The following is an 18,991-nucleotide window of genomic DNA, read 5'->3' as shown; positions in this document are numbered from 1 at the left end:
CTGGAACTTCTTCCCGAACTTCCAGTAGTCACGTTTTTCATCCTCCCTGAGCCTCCGTGCACATCCTGCACTTACCTACATCCAAAAAGGGCCACGTGGGGACTCCTGGGAGGGGCGGGGTGGGGTGGGCAGGGCCAGCCAGGAGCGGAATTTGTGGGTTCTCCGAGCTGCACAGAATCTTAGCTAGAGGTTCTCCTGAACCCTTGCAAACCCCCAGCCGCCCACCCCTGTAATGGTCCCTTGGTGTTCTGCATTATCCACATTACCCTGAAAGAACATCAGAAAAAAAGACTGTAGCTGTGCGGGCTGAACTGGTTTTACCTGCTTCTGATCTTCTCTCATATTGCATCCATTGTACACTCCTCCTCTTCTCATCATTGTTAAAGAAACAAACCGTAACCTCTCTCTGACTCCAAATCTCTTTTTCGGCTCTTTCCTCTTCTCCCTCCAGATGGTTACGCTTTCTCTCAAGAGGAGCACGGGGTCGTTTCTCAGTCTCAAGTTGTTCGATCCTACGACACTACAAAGCAGAGAGCCGGAGTCGAATAACACGGACTTCTTCCCCGCGATTGGTGGCTGGAGGAAAGAGATGTGGATCAATGTGTCTACTGTGAATACACCCTTGAGTAAGGCTGGCAGCAGCAACGTAAACACCGGAAAACTTTTTACTGTGGCCTTAGCCAACAAGTTTGTTCTCTATGCTGCTTCCAGATCTTGAGCACACTTTGGGGGGTGGGGAGCAGTCCTTGCCGGAAGCCAGCTGTTCTTTTGGTTTACATGGTTTATGAAACACTTGGCTCTGCTGTCCAAGGTGTGATGCTGAAAACATTTTGTTTCTATTGCCATTTTTCAAAAGGCAGGGCAAAAGGCATTTTGTGGTTTTGCAGAGAAAACTTTAAAAAGGTGAGAAGGCCCGTTGCTGATCTACCTTTGCTGAATTCTGGCTTCCCATTTTGTCATGACCAGACTTAGCTGCATGTATGAAGCCTTTATAATACTCACTGTCTATTTGACTGGAATGTTTACAGAGACAGGCAAAGAACTACAGAGAAGCCAATATAACCTGGGGGGGGGGGGGCAAGGGAGAGGAAAGAAATAAGGCCCCAGAACAATCATCAACAGCTTGCCTTGGAATGGATCAGCACTATACAAAATACTTTACAGAATTCTTAGCTTGTTTACGCAAACCACACACAGACATCCACAATAATTTACTCTGCTGCAATACTATCTATCACCCGAGTCATTTGAATGGCAGGCCTGCATCTCACAATTACAGCTTTTTATTAAGTCCTGAGATAGGTCTGGTCTGGTTGGAAATGGAGGGAAAAAATATATATATTTGTTCTGATGAAGAGACAAAGAAAAGTATCTAGCGTTAAAGTTCAGTTAATCAATTTAAAACATTTTGTCCCCACTGTAGCTCAGGACTTAAAATACTCCAGCGCACAAGTGCAGAGACAAGCTGGTGCCTTAACATCTTCTGCTTGTGAAACTCATTAAAGCTTTTGAGAGATGGTATAAGATTACATATTGGACTAACTGCACCTGAAGAAAGGTTGGAAAGATCAGGAAAGTACTACAGGTCCTGATTAACGGGACCCAAAAGTTTTTGCTATGGTGTAACAAGATCACAGGTGGACTGCTGCCAGCTCGGATTGGTTCGCCCGAACCAGATGTTCCGATTCTGCGTGAACTGACCAATCGGACCACTGGATGGTCCCACCTCAGGCAGATTTTTGGGCTGTTTTTTGCCTGGTTTTGGCCATTTTTCAGGCCATTTTCAGGCTGGTTTTTGGGCCAATTTTGGCTGTAAAATTGGTCTGAAAATGCCCAAAAGCCAGACCATTTTTGTGTTGTTTTCAGGCAGTTTTACTGGCCAAAATCGGCCAGAAAAACAGCCTGAAAATGGCCCAAAAAATGACCTGAAAATGGCCCCAAAAAGCTGGCTGTGAGAGGAAGAGAAGCCGGGTGAGCCTGACTCAGACACACACACACACACACACACACACACACACACACACTCACTCACTCACTCACTCACTCACTCATACACACAAGAGAGATTGGATCTTTCTTTCCTCCCACCCATCCCCCACCGGAGACCCCTGGATTCCCTCCCCAACCCTGCCTGTCCCATACAGGTACCACACACACAAGTCACATAAAGTTGGCCATGCCCAGGCAGTCACATGACACCCCACCCAGCCATGCCCACCCAGCCAGTCATTAGAGCAGAGAACCAGTTGTTAAAAAAATGTGCAGCCCACCACTAAACAAGATATTTTGAATAAACACACAGTGAAAAAGTAACCTCCCCCCCCTTAAGAAAATATCTCGGTGAAATAAATGAAGACCTAACCTGTAGTAACCTAAGCATCTCTGTTTCTATTCATCACTTGGAGAAATGGCATAAGAATGTTTAAATGTTTTCTATGGTTGTGAGAAGTATTGCAACAAGCAGAGGGAACTTTCAGTTAGTGGTGGTTGTTTATTTTTCTTAAAATCAGCCTCAAGGTCATGGCATGGCCACTTCAGGGAACAATGTCCTTTGAGGATTGGTTGTACAAATACATCCAGATTGTATCGCAAAATTTCTTGGGTCGTCTACTTCTTCTGGCAGGGCTTTCTGTGCTGCAAAGAGAATTCTGTTAAAGAGAAGGTAGCACTTTTAGTAAAGGCGCTTCTGTTTGCTAATAATTCTACCTGTCATGCATTGTTAACATCCCCCCCCCCAAAAAAAAAATCCTACCAGAAAAATAAGTTGACATGCCTAGTTAGCATGCCAGTAAACAATTGTGTTCACAGATTCACAAAAAGGACATCCTCCTAACTTTTCTTTTCCATGCTATTTTAATTTCGGGGGGTGGGGGGGGATTTAATGAAATCCTGAGAAATGCAATGCACCCATTGCTTGAATGGTTCGTACCCTCTCTGGAAAGTCCCGAAGGTGCTTTTTCAGGAGGCAACTGGACTTCCTTGTTTTCTCTTTGAAGATATTTCACTTCTCATCCAAGAAGCTTCTTCTTTGAGACAACCATGACCTGGATGTCTGAGAATCTCTACAGGCCTCTCTGGAATACCTTGGAATCCTGCATGATTTCAGAGAAAGCAAGATCTGAAAAAAGCCCTTAGATTCACCTGCTGCTGCTGTCTAAGCAAGCCTTAGTTAGTCCTAAACAGCCTGACTGCATTTCTGAATAGCTTAAGATAAATACCATTGCAACTTTGCCCTCAGGTGCATCGGCCGATTATCCTGTGTGCTGTATATAAGGCCTTAAAAAGTTGACACTTTATTAGTCCTTTTTGCTGACAATCCTCTGGAACATAGGTGGATTTAAGAAAATCTGGTCACAGAGAGATTGACTCAGCCAGCAAAAAGAAATTAACCATCTCTTTATCTAGACTGAAGGGCCTGAAATCAATTCCAGTACTTGAGTGTCATTATTCAGTATGTACCACTTTTAAGAATTAACATTTTCCTGTAGAAATTTCCATTATTATTATTCCACAGCATTCTAACCAGAGGTGGGTTCCTACCGGTTCGGCCCGGTTCAGCCGAGTAGGTAATAACTCGGCTGGCCATGCCCCAAAACCTGTTCCATCTTGGTTTTTTTGCTTCTGCACATGCCCAGAAACAATTTTTTTACTACTCCTCAGGCACGTGTAGCACCAGTGGTGGGTTCTGGATCCCGTTGCAACGGGGCTGGGTGTCCACCATGTGCACACGCACACGCACAGCACGTGCACAGCACACGCATGCATACTTACCGCATCAAGAATGAGCCCAAATAGAGAAAATTGGTAGTCAACGATAGTGACATTCATTCTGTCTCCTATCTGATTCCAACATCTCTCATTTATTTCCATCTTTTCCAAGGTCCACTTAATGAACTTTCAAATGAACCGAACCAATAAAATTACCATTTCTTCAATGTTCTTAGGCCCTTAAGTATTGATAATTAGTCTTCACATGGTCTCAAAGCGAGAGTCTTGCATATAATATTTTAACAGTTGCATAATATTTAACAGAATTAAACAGAAATGTTGCAATACGTCATATGATATGTAATAAAAGAAGTGTGAAAGTGTGAAAAAGGCAATAATATGAACATGTAAAAATCACTGTTGCTCCACTGCTAATCATCATCATCATCATCATCAATACTAACACATATTTTCTTTGATGAATAAGAATTCAGGTTCCTTGGTCCAAAGCCAACATTCTAATCCTAAATCACCCAGATAAAGCATCTTAGACTATAAAAATAAGCAAATATGCTAGCATGCCTTTTTTGGTTATGTGCTTCAGATCCACTGATTTCTGTCTGTCCATGATGAAAAAATGCAGAGAGAACATTTTGCTTGATTAATGTAACACACCCTGCATTACACCCTACATGTTTTTGAAGATCTTCCAAAAGCTTCAAATGGTCCAAGAATACAATGACATGGACAGTTATGGGCATACCAGTCATGGGTTCCGGATCCCACTAGCCCACCCTAACCCTCCCCTACCCAAATATTAGCAGTCGTATCTACCATCTCATTATGTTAATATACAGTAATATAACTTAAGCACATTTATCCATATCAGTAGGTAAATAAACCAATTGTCCTTCTAGAATTCAGAGCTTAAAAACTGAACAGTTGGCGCTAATAACTATACTGCAAAGCTTAGGCTGCAATCCTGGGAGGAAGACCCATTTATTACATTGGATCTTACTTCTAAGGAAATTTGCACAGGATTAAGTTAAACAATACATTTTGCCAGTTTAGCTAATTAATTTCTCCCAACAACTTTGAGAATTAGAGAGCTTAGACAGATCAATCAACCAATGGAACAGAAGTAAGGCAACTTCTGTTGTGGGAGCTTCATCACTGGAAGCTTTTAAGAAGACATTGGACTGCCATCTGTCAGAAATGGTGTAGGGTCTCCTGCTTGAGCAGGGCGTTGGACTAGATGACCTACAAGGTCCCTTTGAACTCTGTTAATCTGTTAGATCTACACACAAAAAGTTAAATTCACAGAATTATTTGAAAAAAAGCTCCTTACAGGATGAACAACGAAATCAACTCTTTACAGGGAGTCTTCAAGTTACAACCATTTCTTCATCAACCTTTCAAAATTCAGACTGTGCTGAATGAATGGTACTCATAACAATCCTCACCATTCCGTTTGACCCAGCATCCCCATGGTCATGTGAATGCAGCTCCTGGCTACCATTTGCAACGTCACAGTGAGTCACATTCATGTGATTTGATTTCCAACATTTTCTGCTGGCTTTCCACAAACAAAGTCAATGGAGAAGTCAGAGCTAGCAGTCACACGAGATCCTCATTCAACAACCCACGTGAGCCTCGTTTAACTATGGGAACTGGGACTGCTGGAATTTCTGTCACTAAGCTACACAGCCAGCAACACCTCACTTTATTACTGTGTCACTTACTGATGGCAGATCTGGTCCCATTTGCCATCATAAACTGAGCACCACCTGGATTTTAACGTCTTGGCTGCAAAAACCAAGGCAACCACAAAAGGTCAGCAGAGAGATACAAAAAACCCTTCCATCTACTGGCCATCTACATTTTTGCAGGCTGGATCTGATAGCCCTATTGTATATACGCATCTTGAGATTACACGCCTAGTTTTTTATTATTATTATTTAGGTCAAAACCATCTAGTTCTTTTCCTGTGGTATATGTCTCACCTACCGATTAAATCATTTTTCATACCTTCAAATCTGCTTTAAGGTAAGTAAAAAGGAGCAGGGGCTGTCTGAAATGGCTTTGTCCCAAATAAACAGACTTTTGAGGGCGTATTTCAGAGATCTGACATTATTGTCAGAAATTTCCAAGTCTCTCTCTCCCCCCCCCCCTTCTCTCTTTTGGAAAAAGCCACATTTGTAATGGTAGCTTGGAGCGCTGTAGCAGTTGATGTTTAAATCTATTGGCAAAGTAAAATGAAGCCATCCCAAATCGGGGAGATTTGATCAGTTTTCCTCAGAGATTACCTTACTCCAACGTTACTGAAAGTATACAAGTTCACTTCTTCTGAACCAAACAACCTTGCAAGTCTCACGTATGACCCTATTCAGTACCATTAATAATACTCACGTGTACTTTATAGCATGAAAAAGAAATATGGAGGCCTCTGTCCTTTTTGTTTGCTTATTTGTCATTTGTTGAGAGGGGAGATTCAAATTTAACAGCAGCCCCGCTTACCTTTGGGAAGGCATGAGCAGGTAACTCCATATGAAAACAACTGATATGCTCTGCTTTTATGTAATCTTTCAAAACTGTAATAATTTATTGTGTACAGAGACAATAGCTTTTATCATATCTAGTGTTTATGTAAATAAAAAGCCTTACCTTTCTATATACACACACAAGTATATAATTGTATTTTAAAAAATGCCAAGTAAATACTGTCTTCTGTCTTATCTTGAAGCGTCAGTAAATGAATTTGATATTTATAGTTATTACTTATAACATACTAGGTGGCTATGGATTGTTTGAAAGCCTTGGGTTCTTCTGAATGCATCATGACAAGAATCATGTCTGTCTCATTAGAATGAGTCTTGAATAATTTTGAGAAATTCACAGAGGATTTCTTGGTGGTTTCCCAAACTGTTAATAAATTTCAGCCTATTCAGTCAGTATATCCTTTACCCAAATTATCTATACATTAACTGTTGTTCCAATCCAATTATATTAGTATTGTTCAAGGAAACAAATAACTTACAGTTCTTCATCTTTCTGTTGCTTTTTCATCCATATAAATTGACATTTTTACATCTGACCTAAATTGCCCATAAATATTTTTCAGTACTTTTGGCTCCTCCAAAGAGAATGGCAAAATTATTCATCTTCAAAAAAATCCCATAGGTGCTTCTTTCAAAAGGCAACTGGACTTTATTTTTCCTTGAGGACATTTCACATCTCATCCAAGAAGCACCTTCAGTTCTAACTTCAAGGAAAAATAAAATCCAGTTGCCTTTTGAAAAAGCACTTTGCGGACAACTATGAGTTGGATACATTTTCCGTTTCATCATATCCAGTTTGATTATTTTCTGGTTCTGGGAAGCCATTGTCAATGCCGCTGCTTTAATTTTTTTAATCCTTATTGAACCATTTTAATAAACTCTTTAATCCAATATCTATAGGCTTCAGGGAAGCCTCCTGAAGGTCCCTGAAGCCTCCGGAGGGCCTCCGGGGGGCGGGGGAGGCTGTTTTCGCTCTCCCCAGGCTCCCATAAAGCCTCTAAAGCCTGTGGAGGGCAAAAAAAGCATATAAAAATGGGGGAGAGCGTCTCTCATGCGCAAATGCGCACTGGGGTTGCGCATTGCATTATGGGTGTGGCATGCCCGCACACGACCCCCTACACTCCCTCCCTTATGGCACACGAACCAAAAAAGGTTCGCCTTCGCTGTCCTAGACCCAACAAAAAAAACCTTTTATTATTTTACTGTGGATTCTGCTCATTCACATCCAGTAAAGTCTTCCAAGGGAGGATTTACAGTCACAGACCTTATCTGGCTTGGAGAGCTGACAGGACGATACCTGCAAAACTTGGCAAGGAGTCTTGGAGAGTCACGAGCCAATTAAGTGAACTAATTGTCTCCTACAAACTCCACTCCCCTTTCGCTCCTCTTTTATTTCCTCTGGGAGGGGTCATTCATCATCCACCTGTGGCCTTAGTCCCAAGTCGACCCCTGTTCTTTAGCTGTTCCCTTCGTCTGGCAACTCTGAACATGTGCACACTGGGAACAGGCTCCAGCTGTTTGTCTGACTCAGTGATGTCTGACTCTGAAGGCAGCTGATAACTGGCTTAGGGCTCTGGCCCCCTCTCTGCCTCCGACACAGAGCCCTTATCTGAGCCTTCCCCAGATTCCAGGACTGGCCCATGTTCCTCCCCAACCTCCTCACTGTTCGAATCTGCTGCCAGCTCTGCTAGCCGCTGGCTGGCCCCCAACAGATATACAGTATTCTATACTGAGTGATGGCTACTATGATTCCTTTCTTTCCTATTTATATATCAGATTGTTTTGCTTTGCTTTCTGACCAGGTTTTATATGTAGAATGAAAGGAATGGCACATTTTTATTAGTAAGAGAAAAGTAATTCGAGAAAATAAAACCCAAAGACACAATGCATCATATCTCTTTCTCCACTAAGATACAAGGGCATTCCATCGTGAAAGGCACTACTTTTTTCTTGCTTACACCTAACCATGGGTCAAACATGCCTTGGCAATGTCTTTGTTCTGCTGTATCCCAATCTCACTGCTTTCATCTTTTCTCCCAAAACAAAAAAATTTAGGTCATCCTTCCCTGTAACATTAGCAACCTCAGTGTTTCCCCATTGCTCTGAAACAGCCCAACAGCATCCTGCAGCTGTATAAAATCTGTTAGGCTTTGTTGCTTATTTGTCATCAATTAGAGGCCAGTGTAAACAGAGAAGATAGTAACTGTCATAACAACATGATATTCTGCCAACTTTTTAAAAATGGGTGGATTTTTTTAGCAATATGGAAAGGCTCCTAATCAACTCTTAATATAATTCTGGTGATCAGTTTCCAAAAATGAGCTTTAAAAAGAGGAATACATAGAACTTTCCCATCTTGCAATAGCTAATCTTTGGGGAGAGTGTGAAAGGGATCGATAGGGTAATACAGATAGTCCTTGGATTAAATCATTGTGTCAGCAACCATTCAAAATTACGATGGCACTGAATGAAAGGGACCTATGAGCAGTCCTCAAAATTGCCACTCTCATAATGTCCCCAGCACAATTCAAGTGCTTGTCAATTGGCTTGCAATGCTAACATTCGCAGCATCCCACAGTCATGGCATGGCCAATTGCCACTTTCCCTGCCAGCTTTGTACAAGAAAAGTCAATAGGAAAGCTGGCAGATGGGGGATCTGGTACTCTGCAGTGCCAGCCTGCCCACCCACCTGCACTCCATCGCACCTGCCCACACTCTGCAGTGCCACTCCACACCATGGCCTGCCCACCTGTAGTCTGTACTACCAACCTATGGCACTCCATAGCACCTTACTGCTCATAACTGCCACCTGCCAGCCTGCTTCCTTGGCAAACGGCTGCAGCATCTTTTTCACTCACTGTCATGTTTCACTTTAAAGACTTGCATGGTGCCCACTTGACAAAGGCAACGGGACAGCCAGGATTGCTGTCATTAAGTCGTCAAGCGATGCAATCATGTGATGATGCAATGTTTACAAGAGCATTTTTCAGACTATGGAATTTCTATAATTGCCACTATAATCCAAGGACCAACTATAGCAGACAGATAAATATATACTGTAGATACAGGGGTCAATGTGGCAACATATCAAATGAAATCGTATCACTGCAGAGCATAGATGGCAGATTCTTAGTTTCTAGGTAGGCTAGAGTCCTAACTCTTGAACCATTTGTGGCTCTCTGCTGCAAATTGCTAGTGAGCAAATTCCCTGCCTTGGACCTTCAAAATGAGTGGGAGTGAAAATTCTGTTATACAAAGGTACAGTATTTGGATGTAATGAAAGCTATAATCAAAGAAATCTGAGGAATTCAGCAGAGGGAAATCTGGCCGAAAGTATCATTCAACAAAAGCAACAACAAAGCAGCAATTTATTTCAGGGATCTGGTCTCTGTTAAATTACAAATTTGCATCTTTTCAGGTTCTATTATTTAGTATTAAATAATACTAAATAAATATGCCCCTATGCCTGAAGGGAAAAACTTCTGATCAGTGTGTGCTACCTATTCTAACATATGCCAGCGATTCATGGACACCGATCTCACAATCAATGCAAAATTACAAGTGGCTTAGAGCTCAGCATCATAAGATAGAAAGACCTGCACAGGGATTAGAAAACCAACAAAAATATACAATGGCATCGAAAGAATAAAAGAATTGAAATGGAAATGGGCTGGTCCCCTAGCAAGAAGAGCTGATGGCAGCTGGAGCAAGGCAGTCATAGAATGGATCCCACTTGATAAAAAGCATCCAAGAAAGAGACCTAAAACAAGATGAATCGACAACATCAGCAAGTATTGTGAGCCCAATTGACCAAAGAAAGCTCAGGACCATATAGGTTGGAAACGTGGAAGAAGAGGCTTTTATCCTGCAGTGGATAGACAATGGCTAAAATGATGATAATGAGTATTACACACACACACGCACAGACACAAACACACACACAAACACACACTTTAGCTTTTTTTCTCTTGGTGCAGCTATAAACCAAACCAAATGTACTTTCACTGCTCTTCATTGCTTCATGTAGATGTCCCCTCTTCCATCTTACGCAGACATTGCTGTGCCCAATGGTGGGATAAAAAAAATATTTACTACCAGATCTGTGGGTGTGGCTTGGTGTGGCTTGGTGGGGGTGGCAAGGGAAGGATACTGTAAAATCTCCATTCCCTCTCCACTCCAGAGGAAGGTTACTGCAAAATCCCCATTCCCTCCCAATCAGCTGGGACTCGGTGGGGGGCAGAGAATAGATGGGGGCAGGGCAGGGGTGGGTTTCTCACCCCGTTCCAACCAGTTCGTTTGGAACGGGGCCAGCAGCGTCCTCGTGCACGCGCGCAGCGCACGCATGCATACTAGCGTCTGTGCGATGCTCTGGCTGCTCCTGGAGGATCGCGCAGGCGCTGTATGCGTCCTGCGCATGCGTGGAAGCACAGAACTCGTCAAAACCGGGTAAGGAATGCGTGTGGGCGGGTGCGCCCTTCGCCGTTCCCGGAAGTTACTTACTTCCGGGTTCGCCGACCAACCGGTTCGCGGGGACCGCCGCGAACCGGTTGAAACCCACCCCTGGGGCAGGGGCAGTCAGAGGTGACATTTACAGGTTCTCTGAACTACTCAAAATTTACGTTACCGGTTCTATTTTAGGGCCTAATGAAAAGAGAGTGATTTTTAGTTTGGCAAACACCCATTTGTCTCACACCCTGCCTCAGTTTAGCTGATAGGTCAGAGCATGAAAGTTTTGGCTCGGTTGGAGAACCCCCCCACTTTCCCTTTGTTCTACTTTTTCTGAACTTCACTCCAACTTATGAAATAATAAAATGGAACCCTTGGTTTGTCCCCGGTGTCAAGCTTTTTCCTTCGCCTGCCAGAATATCTTATTGTGCATCAATTTACACGGACCCACTGTTTTAATTAAAAATTCTTTTTGCAGGACATACCTAATGCCCGTGCGCTGTGTGGAGTGCTGCTGACTGCCAGCCTCCGATTCCAAGCAAGAGTTGGAAATGATTTGTAACGGTGGGCTGGGCTGCTGCTGCTGCTCTCCCTGTCAGAAGAATGAAAACAGTTCATTAGTCTTGAACAAAGCAGTTGTGCTAACTGTTCTTCCTTATGTTGCTCAGCATGGATAACAGCAGCTGCCTTCAAGTCTTTTATGAGGAGGAAGCAGCAGCTTAACTTCCCTTTAAAGAGAGAGAGAGAGAGATTGGAATTACAAGGGGAGGGAGAGAAGAGGGGTGGGAAACTCTCTCTGTTAATTGGGGAGGGAGAGAGAAGTCTTTCAAACAGATGAATGCATTGTGTTAGTTGGAAAGCATTAATGCCATTCTGTTTGGGTGTGAAGACTACTATCAGAATGTAACCGATCAAGATAAGGGAATGTTCACATTCTCCCTGAAGAACCAACAGTGAAAACCTTCTCGCCCCCTTTTAAAATCTTATATTTAAATTCTGACTTTTCACTGTCCACTAAATGAACTGTCTAGGGAAGATGTCATGGGAGCCATTTACCATTTATAATTATACATCCATCTGTGTTCTGCTTAGATCAGTGGTGGGATTCAAAATATTTTACTACCGGTTCTGTGGGCGTGGCGTGGTGGGCATGGCAGGGGAAGGTTACTGTAAAATCCCCATTTCCTCCCGATATTGCTGGAACTCGGGAGGCAGAGAATAAATGGGGGCGGTAGTGGTGGTATTTACTGGTTCTCCAAACTACTCAAAATTTCCGCTACTGGTTCTCCAGAACTGGTCAGAACCTGCTGAATACCACCTCTGGCTTAGATTGACAGGGGGAGAGAGAGAACAGTATCTTGTGCACATTTTAAAGCCAAGGTGGCGCAGTGGTTAAATGCAGCACTGCAGGCTACTTCAGCTGACTGCAGTTCTGCAGTTCGGCTGTTCAAATCTCACCGGCTCAGGGTTGACTCAGCCTTCCATCCTTCCGAGGTGGGTAAAATGAGGACCCGGATTGTTGGGGGCAATGTGCTGACTCTGTAAACCGCTTAGAGAGGGCTGAAAGCCCTATGAAGCGGTATATAAGTCTAACTGCTATTCCTTATCCTGGTTTTGTAAACACTACATATAATAATGCATATTGGAACAAGAAATTTATTTCCGTGGGATTCTCACTTTCCCCCAAAACTGATGATGACAAACCAAACAATGGATCCTTAAAAACCCATCAGTTCAAGAATCCAACTTAGCCTGTAAAGGATGCCTGGATCAATTAAAGGACCTGATTCAGGAAAGACTTTGAATACTTCGTTTGAATCATCCTGTGCACTGTATCTATAGTTGCATAAAAGAACACAAAGGTTAGAAAATGCACATCTGTTGTGCTTCTCTCAGGCCTTACAATGAAAACAGTCTTAGTATTTGGAGATAGAACTGGCCTGTACCAGGAAAGTGACTAATAAAAACCTTTCTCTTTGCTGCGTCTTGGGAAAACTGAAAAAAATACAAACTAGTTTACAGGCCTGTCAAACTGGCAACACGCAGGCAGGATGTGTCACAGGCAGGCCACGCCCACCCCAGCTCCGCAAAGGCAAAAAAACATCATGATACGTCACGTCACGCGATCACGTTTGACACCCGTGAAAAAGAAGGAACAAAGACAAACTAGAAAGGGCTGCTAATGTGAAAAAAAAGGCTACTGATGAAAATCACGGACCCTTTCTGAATTGTTTCGGTGCCTCTAGTTCAGTGTTTCTCAATCTTGGCAACTTGAAGATGTCCGGACTTCAACTCCTAGAATTCCCCAGCCAGCGAATGCTGGCTGGGGAATTCTGGGAGTTGAAGTCCAGACATCTTCAAGTTGCCAAGGTTGAGAAACACTGCTCTAGTTTGTATTTTGTAAAGTAGAGCCAGTCCTCTCCCACTTTTACCAACTAAGCAAACCCCACTAGCATCCCTCATCATTGGCTAAGTTGGCTAAGAGTGCTGGGTCTTGATTGGAACAATGAAGCTTAGGAAATTTGCCTAGGGGGGAAGGAGTAGCCATTTTTGCCCTTGGCTTCTCTCTTCCTGAAGACAGCCTGTGAAGAAACAGACATCTGCCTGTCTGCCCCTCGCTGCCATCAATGCCTTGTCCTGTCAAAACAAAATGTTTACAAGTCATCTTGCCTGAAGGAAGGTGTAATGAGCATGAGAAAACTGACAGATTTGTAACCTTGGGTAGTTTGGACGAGCAACTGTAAGACGGATTAGTTCCCAGAGCGTGGGAGACTTTGTGGTTTGAAAGGACAAGCTGAGAAAATATTGGTGTGTTTTTAACCATCCAAATGCAGGATCTCCCATAGATAGATAGCTATATACCGTGGGTATAAATAACACCTGGCTATTCCAGGAAATATTCAATCCTGACACAGAGACAAGCATTTTAGGTCTCCCTCATCAACCGGAAGTCTTTAACAGCAATAAACTTGTATAACGCTTCATAGTGCTTTTACACTCTAAGTAGTTACAGAGTCAGCATATTGCCCACAAGTATCTGGGTCCTCGTTTACCCACCTCGGAAGGATGGAAGTCTGAGTCAACTTTTAATGGAAACTATTCATTAGATATATAGGTCAATGGCAATATATCAGTAATTTGTCATTTATTATACCTCGTATTACTCTCTATGTGTATTGTTTTATATTATGAGCCATTCTGAATGCTTTCCTGAATAAAAAGTAATACGCAAACCAACTTTTAAAAAGGCCATATAGCTGCTCACTTTATATTGGAGTAATTTGGTTTGTTTGTTACTCTATACTGGAAAATTTGGTTTACTAATCATAGATCAGATTAGAGATGGCATTCAGCAGACTCTGTCCAGACTCTGTCCAGTAGAGAAATTTTTAAATAGTTCAGAGAACTGGTAAATACCACCTCTGACTGGCCCTGCCCCCATCTATTCTTTGCCTCCTGAGTCCCAGCTGATCGGGAGGGAATGGAGATTTTACAGTATCCTTCCCCTGCCATGCCCACCAAGCCATGCAGTGGTGGGTTTCAAAAATTGTTCAAACCTACTCTGTGGGTGTGGCCTCCTTTGTGGGAGTGGCTTGCTGCCCATGTGACCGGATATGAAGATGCCGACGACACTTGTCAGACCCACCTTAAATTACCTCACACACAGCACAGGCATGCATAAGAATATGATATAAACTTGTTTTTTAAAGGGCATCTTTGGTTTGCATTAAAACAACTTCAACACACACAATGTTCTGATTGCACCACAAACGCAGTAGTCATCCTTACCTTTCACAGAGGCACTGAGTTTTATAAATATGAGCATGATAGTGTAGAATAATCATATCCAAGGACCAGTGGTGGGTTTCAAAAAATTTTGGAACCTCTTCTGTAGGTGTGGCCTGCTTTCCGGGTCCACTGGTGGAACCTCTTCTAACCGGTTCGGTAGATTTGACGAACCGGTTCTACCGAATAGGTGCGAACTGGTAGGAACCCACCTCTGAAGCCATGCCATGCCCACTAAGCCACGCCCACAGAAACAATAGTAAAGAAAATTGAATCCCATTACTGGATCAGATCATGATTCAGAATAATGTTTAGTTTACCTACAGATGTCAACTAAACCTAGATTAATGGCTGTCTTATAATTACACCATTAGTTTTCAATTAGGCTTTCTTTTATTTCCCATGCATGGAGAGAATAGGAAAAAAAAAACAAATTATTCCTGCAAAGACAAATTCTGGATTTACATCTTGGTTTATTGTTATATGCTCATTTTCCATGTATCAATTGACAACATCAAAACAAAGACTAATATTATTTCATAAGATCACATTTAAACAAGTATTTAAAAATCTGACTGGATGATTGGTGGATGGAAGTATCCATGCATGTTTTATTTTTCTTCTCTTTTCCTTCTATTTTTTTCCCTTTCTTTCTTAATTTTTCTCCATTAAAATGCTTCTCGGAATATACTTTATCCTTTATATTGTCATAAAATATTAAATAGGAAATAGTGTAAGCAGTCTCAATCCTAGTCCCAGGCCTTCTTTGCATAGTTATAGTAGGAAAATGATAACAATTCCATAAACAAAATATAGAAGGAAAGATTTTGTCCCTTGTTACATGTATTAATTTAAAATAGCTAATGTAACTCATAAATATCTCTGCTCAGGCAAATAAGAAATTTATGGACACACAGATGGGCTAAAGTCTTCTTAGAGTTAAACTCAGCTCCTTGGCTAATGTGTTATGTAATTTTCTAGCCACAAATATGGACATGGGCCACCATTTTTTCAAGGATTTTTCCTCAGTGTTCAGATTAGGCCTATAGGCTTGATGTTTTCTTATGGTCTCCCATCAAAACACTGATCAGGTTTGATGCTGTTTAGCTTTCAAAGACAAGTTAACAGCTGGCCATAAATTATAGAATTTAGTTCATTTACATCACGGGTGTCAAACTCGCCATGTCACGTTGCCATCATGTGACATATCACTACATTTTTCCGTTCACGGAGCTGGAGTGGGCATGGCCTGTGCATGAGGCATCCAGCCTGCAGGCTTCCAGTTTGACACCCCTGATTTACTTTATCAGATATCTTTGTTACAAAAAGATGTACTTTCAGCAAATGGGGAAAAAGTAAATAAAATGAGAATCAAATCAATACATATGTCCAGAAGATGCCTCCTAAAGGAAGCAAACCATCAATAGAATGGAGCATAGGAACAACATGAAGCTATTAAAAGGAACATTTTAGACACAGCTAGTGGGAGTAGAATCTCTCCAGGGCAGAATTTTGCTGGAGGAATCCTCAGAAAAATGTGGTGGTAATTTTTTTTTGACTGTGACACAGTTCTAGGAATTATATTTGCCATTCTAAGAATTGCTTCTAAAGGATTTACCTATATAGAAAAGGGAGGGAGGGAGGGAGAGAGAGAGAGAGAGAGAGAGAGAGAGAGAGAGAGAAAGAAAAGAAAGAAAGAAAGAAAGAAAGAAAGACAGACAGACAGACAGACAGACAGACATTTGGGTGCATACAGCTTTCCCAAGAGCCAAACTTTTCAGAAAGAATATTGAGTTTTATAGAGCTGTCAGTTATACATATCTCACATTTGCACGGATAGAAGTAGTCTCCCGGGGAGAAAAGTGTATGACTTGGGTAATTCCAATTCTGAGACAAGGTTTACATACAGTGTCATGCAATAAGCAAGAAAACAAATCTGTCAAAGCTTGATGATGTTAAATCTGGGACACTGTATACAGCTGTATACACTCTGTGCAGATTGTGGAGGAAATGTGAAATGGAATTAACTAAGCAGCAGTGCTATTTATACAAACAGCAGATTAAATCTCAATGGGAGTGTTGAACTACGGCTACAGGCAGGCATATATATGCAGGGTAAATATTGTGGGAACGGGATAATTTGTTTAGAGTAGCCCAAGAGACAATAATGAGTAATGGGTCAAACAAAAAAAATGTCATCTGTCTTCCATTTCCTATAAATTCCTGGCAATAAACTTGCGTAAGATCCTAATGCCTTGCAATAGAAAATAGTGTGTGTGTGTGATGGCTACTGAGGTTTGATGTCTATTATGGAACTAGCCTTATGGACACAGCTCCCATTGTGTAGAATGCAAAAGGCCTCTGCAATCCTAGAAGCACCAACCATGCCACTTTCCAAAACTAATAAAAACACAAGGAAGCTGAAAGGAAAAAAAACAAAACCAAATATTTGTCATCTTATTTTTAAAAAACTGTTCAACGTGTTTATTTTAAATCAACAAAAAATTAGACTTTTTATTCAGTGGTTTGTGGCAAGATTTTGATGGCATAAACTTGGAGGGGCGATAAGATGTAGATCTCCAATGGCTCACTATGGACTAGATCAGGGTTTTTCAACTTTGGAAACTTTAAGATGATATTCCATCCCTTTAGCAATGGATGATCTCCCCATGTGATTTCATGTAAGGGTTATTTATTTAATATTTTATTGCTTTTAAAATAGTGGCAAAACAGAAATAGGGTAAAACAGAAAGATAGAAATGCATAGATTCTCAAAGAAAACCACATGGGCCGTAAGAAGTACTTTTAAAAGGGGGGAAATGCAACATGATTTGGACAGTGAGGAGGTTGGGGAGGTTGGAGATTGGACCAGTCCTGGAGTCTGGGGAAGGCTCTGATGAGGGCTCTGTGTCGGAGGCAGAGAGGGGGCCAGGGCCGTATGTCAGTTATCAGCTGCCTTCAGAGTCAGACATCAGTGAGGCAGATGAACAGCTGGAGCCTGTTCCCAGTGTGTGCATGCGCAGAGTTGCCAGACGAAGGGAACAGCTAAAGAACAGGGGTCAACTTGGGAGTAAGGCCAGATGATGAATGGCCCCTCCCAGAGGAAATAAAAGAGGAGCGAAAGGGGAGTGGAGTTTGCAGGAGACAGTTAGTTTGCTAAATTAGTTCGTGACTCTCCGAGACTCCTCGCCAAGTTTTGCAGATATTGGCCTGTCAGCTCCCCAAGCCAGATAAGGTCTGTGACCATAAATCCTCCCTTAAAAGACTTTGTTGGATGTGAATGAGAAGAATTCACAGTAAATTAATAAAAGGGGTTTTTGTCGGGACAAGGAGTTTGCTTCATGTTCTTGGGAAGCCTAGGTCAGAACACGCACTAGATGGCAATCTGTGGATGCAATAAGTGCATAGAAGTATAGTTGGTTATTGTGCGTCTTTGACACCACCAGGTAAGCATTAATAGTGCCTCTTATCCATGTTTGGTTGAGTTAATCCTTTGTTGACTTCCAGAGGCACTCTAGAGCAGTGGTCTCCAACCTTGGCAACTTTAAGACTTGTGGACTTCAACTCCCAGAGTTCCTCAGCCAGCAAAGCTTGGGAGTTGGAGTCCACAAGTCTTAAAGTTGCCAAGGTTGGAGACCACTGCTCTAGATGACTCTTTTCTCTTTTCATCTTCATCAGCTCTACATAACCCATGGGGAGCAATGGGATCCATGGGAAGGAAGAAGTCACATCCAATCCAAGGCCGCAGACATCCTCTTGTTCCCAGAAGCAACTAAGGCCTCAGTCAGAGATGGAGGAGGACAGATAGAGATAAGAATGAATGGCTTATACCTGTGATGATACCACAGGTGGCACGCAGAGCCATATCTGCCAACACGCGAGCTGTCAGCTCCAGTGTGCATGCATGTGCTGGGGAGCTGATTTTTGGCCTTCTGGAGAGTCAGGAGAGGCCATTTTCACCCTCTCCAGACTTAAGGAATGCCTCCAGAGCCTGGGGAGGGTGAAAAACTGGCCCAACAGGCCAACCAGAAGTTCGAAAATGATCTCTTTCCGGCTTCCAGAGGACCTCTGGGAGACTGGGGGAGGCGATTTTCACCCTCCCCAGGCTTCAGGAAAGCCTCCAGAGCCTGGAGAGGGCAAAAACGGCCTCCCGCCACCCCGCAGAGGAAGTACCAAGCTCAGTTTGGAGGCAAGCAGTGCGGGGCATGTGTGGGGGGGAGTTGTGCATGCATGTGCATGTGGAGGCACATTTTGCATTAGGGGTGCCAGCCCTCGCAATTTTGGCACCCAACAACAAAAAGTTTTGCCATCCCTGGCTTATACCATAAGAAATCCTCATTAGGATTTCTTATCACCAGTTTTTCATTGTAGTTATTTGTTTTTCATTCATTCCATTTTATTCATTTCTGACCAAATACTTGCTCTACTTCTCATCATGAATAGGAGTGGCGGGATTCAGCCAGTTCACACCTATTCAGGTGAACCAATTGTTA

At 42.5% G+C, this 18,991-nt stretch overlaps 1 protein-coding gene across 2 annotated transcripts in view; it reads left to right on the top strand.

Annotated features, from left to right (window-relative positions):
- ATP8A2 (ATPase phospholipid transporting 8A2) overlaps positions 1 to 2,865 on the top strand; it is a 379,008-nt gene extending 376,143 nt beyond the window's left edge. For both annotated transcript variants that reach the window (XM_087721235.1, XM_087721234.1), the window contains one exon: positions 452 to 2,865. In XM_087721235.1, the coding sequence (XP_087577361.1) occupies positions 452 to 549 (98 nt within the window). In that variant the 3' untranslated portion in view covers positions 550 to 2,865. The remainder of the gene's footprint in view (positions 1 to 451) is intronic.
- The last annotated feature ends 16,126 nt before the right edge of the window (positions 2,866 to 18,991 follow it).

This window comes from Thamnophis sirtalis, unplaced genomic scaffold (assembly GCF_051295495.1).
Source record: "Thamnophis sirtalis isolate CommonGarterSnake01/CBP01778 unplaced genomic scaffold, rThaSir2_p1.2 scaffold_8, whole genome shotgun sequence".
NCBI classification, from domain to species: Eukaryota; Metazoa; Chordata; class Lepidosauria; order Squamata; family Natricidae; genus Thamnophis; species Thamnophis sirtalis.
The sequence above is the reverse complement of the archived record's forward strand: the minus strand, read 5'-3'. Positions and strand labels throughout refer to the sequence as shown.